Source organism: Argiope bruennichi, chromosome 11 (assembly GCF_947563725.1).
Source record: "Argiope bruennichi chromosome 11, qqArgBrue1.1, whole genome shotgun sequence".
Lineage (NCBI taxonomy): Eukaryota > Metazoa > Arthropoda > Arachnida > Araneae > Araneidae > Argiope > Argiope bruennichi.
The window spans coordinates 51,137,686-51,152,469 of NC_079161.1; the positions used below are offsets into that span (position 1 = coordinate 51,137,686).

General features: G+C 30.9%; 1 protein-coding gene across 3 annotated transcripts in view; it reads right to left on the reverse strand.

Moving 5' to 3' along the window:
• Positions 1 to 14,784, reverse strand: part of LOC129957034 (cell adhesion molecule Dscam2-like) — a 329,511-nt gene that overhangs the window by 214,693 nt on the left and 100,034 nt on the right. For all 3 annotated transcript variants that reach the window (XM_056069149.1, XM_056069150.1, XM_056069148.1), the window contains exon 2: positions 11,841 to 12,167. In XM_056069149.1, coding sequence (XP_055925124.1) covers positions 11,841 to 12,167 — 327 coding nt within the window. The remainder of the gene's footprint in view (positions 1 to 11,840; positions 12,168 to 14,784) is intronic.

Genomic DNA, 14,784 nt, shown 5'->3' on the forward strand with positions numbered 1-14,784 from the left:
TGGATCTAAGAATTCCTAATCCAAATTTCAAGACTTAAGGGAGAAGGAAAGTGAATTTTCTTTCTTAATCAAATGAGAATTATTTTGAGAGCAATGTGAGGATGCAGAGAAATTGAGAAATACTTTAATTTTACTCTCTTGTAATCTATATATATAGCAAAAAAGTATTGTGTTCATGAAATAATTCAACTTCAAATTCTTCAACGACATTTAGATATCCTGGATTTATAATAAACAATTTTTGAAAATAAATAGATTCTGTTCCTTGATCAATATATTTAATGCATTTGCAATTTAGATCTCACTAAATTGTAGAAAAAAAACTTTTGAAGTTAAATATGCTTATCACTAAATCAATTTGCAGTTACGTGCTAAAAAAACTATTTTTAACAATAAATCTATCTCTCGTAAAAACAATAACTCAAAGGCCCGGCCAGCTGAAAAAGTGAAATCCTTTATTCTTCGCTAGTCTTTACTTCAAAATATCATATCTCTAGATGACTTGGAATCACATCCGTCAAGGGCTTTTTACCTGTCACGATATTTCAAAGCAGCAACGAAATAATGTAACAAAATGTATCATCTTTTCTCGATATAAAACTTGTGAATCATATTCATATGTTGCATTTAATCAATTATAAGAAAGCAATAAGATTCTCTGGAATAAATTTCGACTGCAAACACGCTATCTTGTGTAAGGGTATAATAAAACTAATAAGAAAACATAATTGCTAACTGAGTGGAAGATGATAGTACATGCTTGATAAAGGTTTAAGTTTACATAGCACCACCTCGACTTTTCATCTTGTTAAAATATTACAATTTAATACTAGTTGCTTTGTGCACTGGTATCTTAGCCTAATGCCTGAAGGTATATTGGAAGCAAACCACATAATAAATTTTACAGTGCAATCCACCAATTAATAGAAGTTAGATGCGGTATAGGTACTTTCTGAACAGGGCATCATCAAAATGCTCAATAATGTTCATGTCTAGGGATTTGTGTTGAAAGCATATAAGCAGTTACCAGCTACGCTACACAAGCAATTGCTTTTGTATCATGGTCATGTTACTCGGCTACGAACCACAAAGTCCCATGTTCTATCCAAGTTCATTCGCAAATTCGCCACACTGGTGACCTGGGACGATGAACCTTCAATCTTAGTACAACTGTTGTGGCGCCATCTACACGCACCCAAAATCGTCAGATTCACTTGACGCAGCAACACAAAGTCGTCAGTTTCACTTGACGAAGTAACACAAAAAGGGCGCAGCAACCCGAAGTCGTCAGACTTTCTTAGCACATCAATCACTCACCTATACACGCTCGCTATAACGCTTGGCGCTTCTTAAATACTCAAATGGGTACAGGCGCATTAGATTCAACGGCTAATACATCGCCACTCAACAGCCATATCGCTCGTCTCACTTCTGACTCACTGGAGGGAGAGTCTGAGGTGAAAGCTTACAAGCCAGTTAACGCCTGTGCTACACGAGTAATTGCTTTTGTATTGTGCACTTTTGTTACTTGGCTGCGAACCACAAGGTCCCAGGCTCTATCCTCGCTCATACCAATCCGCCACAGATTTAAGAGACAAATGGAAATATCTAAAGTCAGAAAAGTGTTCCGGGGGGCGCTCAGTAGCAATTCTGAACGAATGTTGTCGCAATTCTTGATTGGCATAAATGGGTGTAGATGAACAGATAAGATACTTACGTACAATGATGACTAGTCAAAGTCCTCAATTAAGATATAAGGAGTTCCATATCTCATTAACTGTTCAGCCTGAGGGCTCCACCAGATTGAATAGTTCCTTGCTGCCATGTAAAGTCCATAGATTCATGTCCATACACGTCTATCAGCAGATATAACTGGAAACGAAATTCATCAATCAAGGCAACGTGTTTCGAGCCATCAAAAGTCCAATAATGGTGTTGGCAATCCCAAGCAAAGCATACATCTTTGTGTTGTGCAGTCAAAATGGCACTTTTGATGGCAATGAACATTTGATTCTAAAATCCTATATCAATGATGGTCCGTTGAATAGTTCTTACGCTGACATTTGTTGATGTCTCAGCTCAGAAATTTGCAACAATCTGAGGAAGAATCACTCTTCTATCTAGTTTAAATGCTCTCATCAATCAGCGATAGTTCCGGCTTGCAAATTCTTTTTCCCGACAGCATCGCTGTCGGAGATTTGATGTTTTACCGAATATTCTATATTCACAGCACATTTGTGAAATCGTCATATTTGAAAATTCGAATTTCAAATTCAGAACCTCGGATGCATTATTCCATCTTCATCTTCTTTTTCCATTCTTCAGAAATTGCCTTTAAATATTTTACTTGTAAATTAGTTCATCCAAATGCGCTGGAAATAAATGTAGTTTTCGAGTTTTCCAACAGAAATGCCAAAAATAAGCAAACTACGATTGAGTTGAGTAGGTAGAGAATTAATATAAACATATCCAATATTATATTGGAGAATTTTACGGTAAAAATGAAGTAAATCGCTCATTTTCAGTTAAAAATACCACTGTTTCCGATTTCATTTTTATTTGTTGTGTATTAATGAAACTACTGTACCTAATGTCCTGTCTTACATATATTAAAAAAAGCCTGTTTCGGAATCTACGAAGCTTGGAATTTATTTCCAGATCATAAAAATATTTCAAAATTTTCTGGAAAAAGCATCTTCACAACCTAGTCGGATACCTTAAATGTTTTCAAATTTCTAATAATACTAAAAATACTGCATCGTGATTTTACACAATCGAGTGTCGAATTTCTTATTTAGACAAAAGTCACGTTCAGAGTCCTTCAGATCAATTTAAAAGTCAACATAAACCTTTCAATTCTTAAAGACAGGTTGAGAACTCTAAAGTTAACTTCAGCACAAACAAAAAGCAATTTAAGGCGATATATTATATAGATTTATTTCAAAGTCTTTCCTAGAAAAAGGAAAGAAAAAAAAAGAGAGAAAGAAAACAATTTTTTTTTTAGATTACTGACATGTCCAAAATAAAATAAATTCCGGTCACGTTCAAAATCAAGTGTGTAACTTCCACCGTTCGATAAATAAATGGAAAGAAACAAATATCTTTTTCTACAAGATGCTTTTCTCAAGCGTTATGACTTGCCTTTTTTATTATTTTACAAGCTTGAGTGAATGAGGTATGCTGGGAAATTAGATTATAACATTTCTGAAGACAGGATTTCGAATTTCTTTTGGAATGTGAATATAAAGTAGTCTCAAACTTTTAGTAAGGATTTAGGGGAGTAGAAAAAAAATGATATTCGCTTAAGAAATGAGATTAAACATGGTAACTTTTTATTAATATTATTTGAAAGTCTCAAGTCCTGCATATTTTGATTACCTTTCTCTTCCTTTTTTGAAAGAAATCACTAAGTTATTACGGTCTTGGGATCGTTTTTACGCCTTCTTTTTTTTTAAATAAGAATTCAGGAATGATAAAAATGTTAAGATAAAATTTTATTGTAGAGGTCGAAACTTTCATCTGATAAGTGGAATGCAGAAATTGATTTTCCAGTCTGTTTATTTCGTAAATATATGCAAATAAGCAGACGATAAGTATTACGACAGTTTCAAGCAGATTTTCTTTTTTTTATTTTTTACTTAGCCTTCATTTTTACTTTTTCAAACCGAACATAAATTGAATTTTATACTATGTTTAAGCACCTTATAACATCAATTTGTAAAAAAGAAGTGAACAAAAAGTAATTTTGGGTATAAAAATTTAATATTATGTGTTGCATTTGAAGGATTTTTTTTAAATAAAAAAAACTAATTTTAGAATGACATATTGCTATATAGAACGTTTTTAATTTTATACTCTTCTGTGGGGAATTTAGGAATTTTCTGTTAACTTGAAATTTTTATGTCAATTTCGCTTTTTTTTATTGTTTTACTACATTTTTTAAGAGAAAAAGAATCTTCTCACAGAAGTAAAATGCTCTTTTAATTTTAAAATTTACGCTTGAAAATAAAAATACTACGACAAATTTTTCAACTTTTCTTATTTTTTTAACTTCTAAATAATTGTTCCTCAATTGCGAAGATAGTAATTTTAAATATCCAGTGTTTATACCAAGCCAACTTATTTTATTGTAGAGGTCGAAACTTTCATCTGATAAGTGGCATTCAGAAATTGATTTTTCAATCTGTTTATTTCGTAAATATATGCAAACAGGCAGACGATAAGTATTACGAAATTTTCAAGCAGACTTTCATTTTTATTTTTTGTTTAGCCATCCTTTATATTTTTTTCAAACCGATCATATATTGAATTTTATCGTTTGGCTAAACATTTTTTTTTTTTGCTTATTTAACATCAATTTGTTAAAAGAATGAACAAAAAGTAATTTTAGGAATACCTATTTAATATTTTATATCACATTTAAAGTTGTTATTTTATAAAAACTAATTTAAGAATGATATATTGCTATATAGTACGTTTTTAATTTTAAATGGAGAATTTAGGAATTTTATGTAGACTTGAAATTTTTAAGTCTATTTCTCTCTCTCTCTCTCTCTCTTTTTCATTGTTTTAATACCTTTTAAGAGAAAAAAAATTGCTTCCAGAAGTGAGCTCTTAAAATTTACTCTGAAAGAATAAAAAATATGAGCAATTTTTCAACTTGCTTTACCTTTTTAATTACTAAATAATTATATAGCTATTACGAAGATCGTAAATTTGAATATCAGTGCTTATATCAAGCCAACTTGTACGCATATCAAAAGAAAAAAAAAAGAATAATAATCATATTTTCAAGTTAGTTGTATATGGATTTAAATATATTTTGTCTCATCATAATAGAAAATAGATTCTTGATTAAACTTTTTAAGCAAATTTCGTTTTGTTATGATCAATCTGTAAATAATTCGTAATAACCATTATTGATTATTCTATCATGAGTGGAAATTAAATTTTGTTAATACAAGAACTTCTTCCATAAAAAATATAGATTGCATTAAAATATAAAATGCTCTTTTGTAATTTTGAAGTTTATAGTTTATTATCGTTAAAACATTTATAAACTTTTGCATTTCTTGTCTATTTTTTTAAAAAAAATATTGTTTGATTTTCTTCTTCTATATTTTAAATATGAAGAAAGAAAATTACCGCTATACAGAAAAATTTTTTTCAAGCATAATAGTTTTTTCTTTCATTAAAATTTGCAATGATATGTATTTTATTTTAATTTGCTTGTAAAAAATCTTTTAAGCATCGCATTAATTATCGTCTGAAACTCGAAATTCCGAAAATTTAACTCCAACAATAAAACAGTTTGGATTCGACTAAATTCGAAAAATTAGGAAAAGTTAAGAAATAGAATACGGTTCTTCACTAAAAGAAATCACTAAATTAATATCAAGTTTGTTTTTAAGAGCCATAATGATCCGGTATGACCTATGCTGGATTTCACTTTTAAAATTCCAAGGCGTAATATAACCGAAGTTTTCATTTTTTTTAAAAATCACTGTTTAGGAAATAACTAGAAGAGGAAATTTATTAGAAATATCAGTAAATGTATTGTTTATAATTTCTGGTATTTCAGTAATTCATACCATTTATTAATTTGTTTTGTTTCAATCTCACTGGCTCAGATAACGCCAAAAAGGTTTCTGTTGCCAAACACATTCAATCACAAAATTATTATATCAATAAAATATTGCATAAGTTATTCGGAAAGGTAAGGTAATCCTAAGATTTCGTATTTATGGAAATTCAAAAATGCTTTTTAATGGTAAGCTTTTTTGATACATGGCTCTATAAGCAATACATAACTTAAATTTCTAACTGTTGTTTCTGTTGCTAATTTTAAAAATCATTTGTTTGGTTTCAGATTATTATTTCGCAATCAAAAACAATAATTTTTATAACTATGCCTTATTTCACTGCTTATGTTTATCAAAATATTTCTGAAATATACAGGGTGGTTGTAATTAAACTTCCCCTATAAACAGCATCACACAACGCAAATGGGTGAACGGATTGCAGCGAAATTTGGTATACAGGCTATATACGAAATGCGCTCACGGAATTTCGAAAAATAAAATTTGTTCCAAAGAGTCCAACAGAGGACGTCTTTTCCTGAAAAACATTCAATTTAACACAATAAACACACAAAACGGAATACAGAAACTACATTAACAATCCAGAACAAGAGTTATGAGTAAAAAGATGTGAAACTGGGAAAAGCTGTCAATTCTAGGGAAAAAAAATGTCGAGATTTGCATGCTTACGAAAAAGATGAAGCTTTATGAAAAACAGGTAGGAAAAGATACCTTTGCAGTCATTGTCATGTTTTATGTCGATGTTTCCGGCTCTAATATTGGCAGTATCTTGTTGCCGCATTGAAAAATTTAAAGAACTCCATAACACTTCATGTGCGAAGCATCACAACTGATCAGTTACGATCTGCTGTTGAACACATTGTCCATCGACTTATGAGGTGAATAAAGGTGGTCACATGGAGAACCTTTCTCAACATCATCCTGGAAACGATTATAGTCTGTGTATTTTCTGTATGCGGCTCAAGGTCACATTTTCTATCTCGTTTCTGGTTGTCTGACTTGCAACGCTGAGGCAGATAACAGTGTCACTCTTTTTCTTTTTTTTAACACAGTTGTTAAGGTATTCCGAAGGTAAGGTATTCCCGAAACGTACTGGAGTAAGAAAAAACAAGCTTTGTCGAAACCATGGCAACGGAGAAGGAGAAAAAGTGAAGAGCAGGGAAAACGAGTGTCCTTGAAACGCCTACAGAAATTACACAGACTATAACAACTGCTTCTCTTGTGCAATTTCGTCCTAATCTGTTCTTGTTTCTGCAAACTGATCTGTTTTTCTCAAACAGAGTACTGCTTTTTCCTTTCCTTTACTTAATATGGTTCGATGACAAGGTGATCAGAAACTAGTCAATATATGTTAATATGGTTTCTGTATTTCGTTTTGGTCGTTCATTGTGTAAAATGTAATATTTTTCAGGTAAAGGAACCCTCTGGTGGACATTTTGGAACCTTTTTTTTGTGTTCTTCGAAATTCCATGAGCACATCTCATGTATAGTCTATATACCGAATTTCGTTGCAATCCGTTCACCCGTTTGAGTTGTGTGATGCTGTTTATAGGGGAAGTTTACTTATAACCATCCTGTGTTGTTTGGAATGAATTGGTAGCGGGTTTCTAATTTTGAGATAATAGAAACTATCCCTACAAAAAACAAATGAAATTTCTAAGGAGAAAAAAAAGATAAAACATATTATGCTTAACATATAGCAAAAAATGGCGATCCACTCATGTAATTAATTTAATTAACAATCGGTGTTTACATCGTCTGTAATTTGCCTTATCGCTTCCAAAATTCATTTTACCTCCCACCGTTGAAGCTCAATAATTTCTATTGCTTGCCCGAAGGAAATGAAGAGAGACAAAAGAAATCCTTTCCCGTGAAATATCTGCAAATTCTATGATATCAAAAGTTAGCGTAACTATGGTTACTTCAGAATTTGTTGCAGATTGTAATGACCCATAGTTTGTCCTATATTCTGTAGATTGTTTGTGATGTGCAATTTCAAGTAATAAATTAAGGAATGAAAAAAAAATCTTTTAAGGATTTGTATTTGTCAAGTACAATATTTTTTGAAATTGAATCAAAGTGGACTGTTTAAAATGTTGCTGATTTCGTTTGAAATTTCCATATTATTTAAAATTACTATATATACTTGCAATATGAATTTGAGGTGGCTAAATTCGGAAAAAGCTGTTTTTACTTTCTCCGAAGTATGGAGAATGTATTGGTGATCATCAAATAATTCAAACTCGAGATAGTGACGTATCTCCGAGTTCGAAAAACATATTTTTGGTAATATGACTGTCTGCCTTTGAACACGATAACTCAAAAATGCTTTGTGTTAAATAGATGAAATTTGGTATATATACTTTATATCATGTTTGCAATTTTTTATCAAATTTTGAAAGCATTCCATTCAGAAAAAGTCTATATGTCTAGGGGTTCTCATGCAAGTTAACTTTATAATTGCAAAACGTAAATAGATACATAGATAAATTTAGTACACAGGTTTCGCATCTAAAATTAAAATTCATATTAGCTTTTGAACTAAATATATCAGTAGGTTGGCCATCTGTCGGCCTGCATATTCGTAAATGCAATAATGCAATAATTCGTAAATACAATAATGAAATTCGTTATGTGATATTATGAACTCAAATGTAGCTCTGTGTCAGATGTTAGTTTCTATCAGTTGAGAAAAAATCGTTCACAATATACATTCGCTCCAATATATTGATTAGGTTGGCCATCTGCATATTCGTAATGCAATAATGCAATAATTCGGAAATGCAATAATTCGTAAATACAATAATGAAATTCGTTATGTGATATTATGAACTCAAATGTAGCTCTGTGTCAGATGTTAGTTTCTATCAGTTGAGAAAAAATCGTTCACAATATACATTCGCTCCAATATATTGATTAGGTTGGCCATCTGCATATTCGTAATGCAATAATGCAATAATTCGGAAATGCAATAATTCGTAAATACAATAATGAAATTCGTTATGTGATATTATGAACTCAAATGTAGCTCTGTGTCAGATGTTAGTTTCTATCAGTTGAGAAAAAATCGTTCACAATATACATTCGCTCCAATATATTGATTGAATATGTTAGATTTAAGCCAAATATCTAGCAAAAATTAACTAACATCCCACAATTTTGGCGGGGGCAGGGGGATAAAAGCTTTATTGGAGAGAAATCAAGAAAGTGTTGAGAAGCCAACTTCCCCTGTTTCTTGAAATATCATTTAACGATTTCCCCCAATATCATTTAACGACTATTGAAGGGTTTAAACTGTTTTTTATTCAAGTAGTAAACTTGCACGGTGATAACAAACATATTCGACCAGCATGTTGTTCAGGCATTCTAAAAGCTAAATATCATCATCGTTTAAACTTTTAATAATGTTTTAAACATATATATAAAATATTCTAAAACAAAATCTTAAACACATTATATATTTTCAAAAAAAAGAATTCAAACTTATTATATAAATTTATTTATCAAATGCACGAATTATTTCTAATTTTGAAAGTTAAGTATCACTCAAATGGGAAGGATATTTTATAAACACATGGCTTTTAAATGTCGACTAAGCAAAATCTCAAGATATGTTTCAAATAATGACCTAAATTTTGTACAAGTGTTTCCATATTCACATTTTACTTCAAATCAGTATCGTCATCTTTCAAATGATCTGTTAGGTACAATATCTTTGCTTAAACCCTATACTATGTGTGTAATCCATCAGATAATTTTAGCATAATTTTGGTTCCTAATTCAAATGAGTTAATATTGATTCGGTTTCTTTTAATTTATTTTCATAGACCATCTAGAAGTAGGAATGGACGTTCTTGCATGAATCACTCATTTGGGAAAGATTGGAGATTCTAAACTCATTATCTCCGATAACCATAAAATTCTTCATTTATTTCTTTATATTTTATTTTTATATGTTATATAGTTGCAAATGTTTTATATAAAATGGATATAAAGTGATGAATGAATTTTCTTTTTGCAATTCTGAAAAATTGTCTAAAATCTGGACAATCTGATGTTAAAACTGATTGTCTGGTTTCATCATGGTTTTCGACTCCAAATTGACATTATACAAATAAAAAAATAGCATGCTATATGGAAATACTGAGCTATCATGTTGCATGCAAGAGCTATGTTTAGCGAAATATTATGAATCAGTCATATTATCTTTTTATATGTTATCAGATTCTTGATATTCTGATATAAAATATATTTCAGAATATTTTATTTTTATATGTTAGGTAATTACAAATGTTTTATACGAAATGAATGTAAAGTGATGAATGAATTTTCTTTTTGAAACTGAATATTTTTCTAAAATCTGCACAACTGAAGCTAAAGCTTATTTTCTATTTTCATCACGGTTCGATATTCTACAATTAAAAAAAGAGCATGCTATCTGAAAGTTTCAGCTGTCATGTTGCATATACGAGACATGGGTAGCAAAATGTTACGAATCAGTCATATTATATTTTTATATAATATTAGATTCTGATATTCTGGTATAAAATATATATAAGAATATTTTATTTTTATATGTTAGATAATAGTAATTATTTTATACAAAGTGAATGTAAAGTGATGAATGAATATTCGTTTTGAAATTGTGAATTCTTTTCTAAAATACCCATAACTGATGCTACAACTTATTTTCTGGTTTCGACACGATTTTCAACTCCAAATTGACACTGTAAAAAAAATAGAGTATACTGTTACGGATTTCCCTCTATCACTATCAATCCGCCGGGGTCGTTTACTTGTGTGTATTTAGTGGTTGTGTATGGTATGAAGATAACACAACGCAATGATCAGTCCTTTCAGTAGATGAACACACAACACGTTTATTGACACTATGACACACAGGAGAGCACAAAGAGGACAACTATATACAGCATAGAGGAGACAATTATCTTCAGCCGAGACGTACACACAGCAGCACACAACAAGACTCTACTGCAGACAGTAGCGCACAGCTTAATTCAGCACTACCTTGACTCCGTCGCTGGTCTGCTAATCTCGGAGAGACCCGTTGTTTATCGTCGATTCCGACTACTGCCCCGGCAGCTGCAGACTGCCTCCTTTTATAGGTCTCAGGAGGCGGGGCTAGAAGCCTTTCAACCAATCAGGAACTTTCGAGGCGTATCTCGGTTCCTACTGAACGGATCGGGAAAATTCCCGATGTTTCGGGTATAATCTATTTTGGCGCCAAAGTCGCCAAATTCGTTGCCAAGTCGCCAAATGGTCGCCAAGTTTGTCGCCAAGCTCTGTGACTTCCGACGCGACACCCGGACTCCGTCCAATAATGATGACTGTAAAACAGTCTTTCTGATGATGAAACCAACTATGCTGGGAAGCAGCATCACATATTCGTAACAATACTATCTGAAAGATTGAGCCATCGCCATCTTCTTGCATGTAAGAACCATGTTTAGCAAAATGTTACGAATCAGTCATATTATATTTTTATATGTTATCAGATTCTGATATATATATATATATATATATATATATATATATATATATATATATATATATATATATATATGTGTGTGTGTGTGTGTGTGTGTGTGTGTGTGTGTGTGTGTGTGTGTGTGTGTGTGTGTGTGTGTGTGTGTGTGTGTGTGTGTGTGTGTGTGTGTGTTAGCTAATTGTAATTGTTTTATATAAAATGAATGTAAAGTAATGAATGAATTTTCTTTTTGAACTTGTGAATATTTTTCCAAAATTGGCATAACTAATGCTAGAGTTTATTTCTTAGTTTCATCACGGTTTTTAACGTCATCTAAAATATACAATATTAGCTACGTACATTTTGGGAGAAATCCAGGACACCCCTTTGCAATATTATAGAAATAAAAAAACGTACAAGAATGAATTAACTCAAGAAATTTAAACACAAAAAGCAAAAAATGGCATACCATAGATAAAAAAAAGAATTTAAACAATGCTATCTGAAAGATTCAGTTATTATGAGGCATATAAGAAACACGCTTAGCAAAACATTACGAATCAGTCAAATGGTCACATATATGTGATACTACAAGAAATTTGAGCGTAATAATGTTCTGCTAGATCATTTGGAACCTTCAATTAATCGGGAGTTCATATAGAGGAAATAAATTTTGATATTTTCTTGGCTCGGAATTTCCATAAACTCTAGAAACACATTAATAAATATATAATTATAAAAAAAATACTAACCTCCTCTGACATGAACTTCTCTACTAAGTATGATCCCAACATTATTGGATGCCACACATTGATACACCGTATCATGCACTTCCTGCCTGTAATCGGATTTCGAAAAAGGCGGGAAAACTAGTGTACCATCTGATCGCATGTGTCGCAGCCCCGGCATGTCTCTACTAATGGTACCATCTTTGGTCTGCCATGAGATCGTTGGTGTCGGTATGCCATCTGCATTGCATCTGATCTCTGTACCGCTGCTGTTGGAAAACTCAATTCTGGAAGGAGGTTCGTTTCGGAAAATGGGACCTCTGGCATCTTTCCTAGCTGAATCACAAACACCTGAAACAAATATAATATCATGCATTTCCAAATACTACTGACTTCAAAACTAATTGTCGTAATCATTTTTCCTACAATGAACGAAGATCAATTTAGATACAACTATGTACTTTTAAATGGGTTTTTAAACTATTAGTACTAAAATATACTGATAATTTACCAACTAATGTTATTTTTTCACCTGATCATAAATAAATAAATACAATAAATACGATTTTATTGATACTCTGATGTTTAATATCATTTGTTTAAGATGTATGTACACACTTAAAATTCGAAAATCGTTCAAAATATCGAATATTTTTTATTGCTTAAAAATGCTGTCTGATCCTTTAGCTTTCAAACGATACCAAGATGTTGTCAATATTCGAAATATTTCTCTAGTTATAATTATTTTTCTTGCGGTGCTGTCATTAAAAATCTAGTTACGGTTTTTTTTAAATTCATTTTATGAAGAAAGATATTTTTCCACTATGTTGCTTCATTTAAACAATCATAACTGAACAAGAAATGAACCAAATACAGTTATTTATATATCAAAATAATCTGTATGAAATAGAGGATGTTTTGTGCCTCAACCAAAGTTATATTCATAGAAATAAATTTTTAATAGCCATTTAAAAGTTAAAATTACAGAAAAATTCTCTCTTTTTTTTATTTGTCGTTGATCAAAAAATTGTTAAAAAAAACTATATATTTTTATAACTTGATTGAGGCAGACAAAATGAAGACTAATCTTAGGCATCATTTCCAACTAGAATTGTGTGTCTGTACAAATTAGAATTTAAGATATCATGTTTAAAAAATAGGCTAATTAGCTCATTATATATTATTTAATTAATTAATAATGAGTGCAATATGGTTTTTTTCGCACTGAAATGAGTTTCAACATATATTAATGACCCACTGTGAAAAAACTGGATTTTTAAAGTTAAAATTTTAAAAAAAATCTTCTATTGCGTAAGTACACCTTAATTAATTCTTGATTCTAAGTTAATAGCTTAGTAAAGGTTAAAAAAGTTGGAAATAATTTTAAAATTTTAATAAATGAAGTCTTTTAAAAGAATATATTGTTAAAGAAATAATAAAGAATTTAAGGGTGAAGTTTTGATTATTTTATATTTATTTAAGTTTTTTCTAAAGATACTAATCGCCTTTTCGTATAAAAGCAAATAATGAAATCCTTTTATGCAGTCTAAATGAGTTTCTGGCAATTTTCAAATGGTTTTATAAAATAATGCGCAATTTTTTTTAAAAAAACGTAATGATGCTAGTATAATTAGCGAGAAATAAAAAGAAAATCCCAACATTATTACAAATGGTACACTAAAGTGGAATTAACGAATTTTAAATCCATATCTAACAATTTGATTGTAAAGTGCATTAAAATCCCAAAGTGTTAACATTTTGTCCTCATCTGAATAATCAGTTAACATATTTGATTAAAGGACCAGTTTAGAAAAATAAAACTTTGCACTCGAATCTCTGAACAACACAGACGTAGACATACATACTCCTTAACTACGTCATGCTATAAATTAAAAATTTGTATTCCCTTTCCATATATGCTTTACTCTTTCATAAATTGAATTAAAATGAAATTATATACCGAGAGAACAGAAATTATAGTAAGAAATTTGGAACTCTATTGCAAAACCTCTGTTCGGATGAAAATGTAACCAGATTTGCTCTATATAATTTTTCTGCTTATGTAATTATTAATTAAATGAAAAATAAAAGCAATTTAATAAATAAAGCAATAATATTTCGCTAAAAAATGCAATATGGCGTTGTACATTCACCTGACCAAGTAAATTAATCAAGAGAGATATAGAAATTATGTCAAGTATAAATTAAATCCTGACGTCGTTGGTACATTCGTTTCAGTACCTCTGAAAGTTACTTTTCGCAAACATGTATTCTTTCGATGCATGCTCAGCCACTGAATTCAGCATCGATTTATAAGAAGTGTAATTTTCTCCATTCTTTGTTCGCTCTTAAAATATTAATTTAAAATATCAATGTTCCCTTTGTAGGCTGCTTTATCCAAGATTGATTATTTTGTTCTTAAGAATAAACAACGTTCAAATTCACGATATGTGTGTCGAAGCTGCCATCCTCAGATTTCCGGGCTATTTCCTTCATGAAAGTGACTGAACCGTTGCTTTTAGTAAAACATCATGAACAGGGAAAGAGCCCTGAGATGGTAAAACTTCCTGGTTGACTTCTAGATAGGCAGCTGTGTAATTGGCCGGCTTCTTGATGGTAATTAAAAGAAGCTATCTTCTTGGTTGCTATTTGTAGTGAGAGTGTGAGGGAGAAATGCCGTGAGCGAGAGAACTCTTAACATAAGATTTCAAAGCTTGCTATTTACATAAATTTATCATCAAATTTATTAGCAGTAGATGGCGTTAGCAGTTAATTTTGATATTAATTTAATTGAAAGGGTTTATTGAATGGTTCTGAAGAGCAATATATTTCGAGGTCTTTTAGGTCTAGGTTGGAATTATATTTTGGAGTATAAACAACGTAAACTCACTGAATCATATGCATCTTGCTAAAATATAACGGTAACTATGACTTCTATAATTCTTTGCCTTGGATAACCGCGTACACA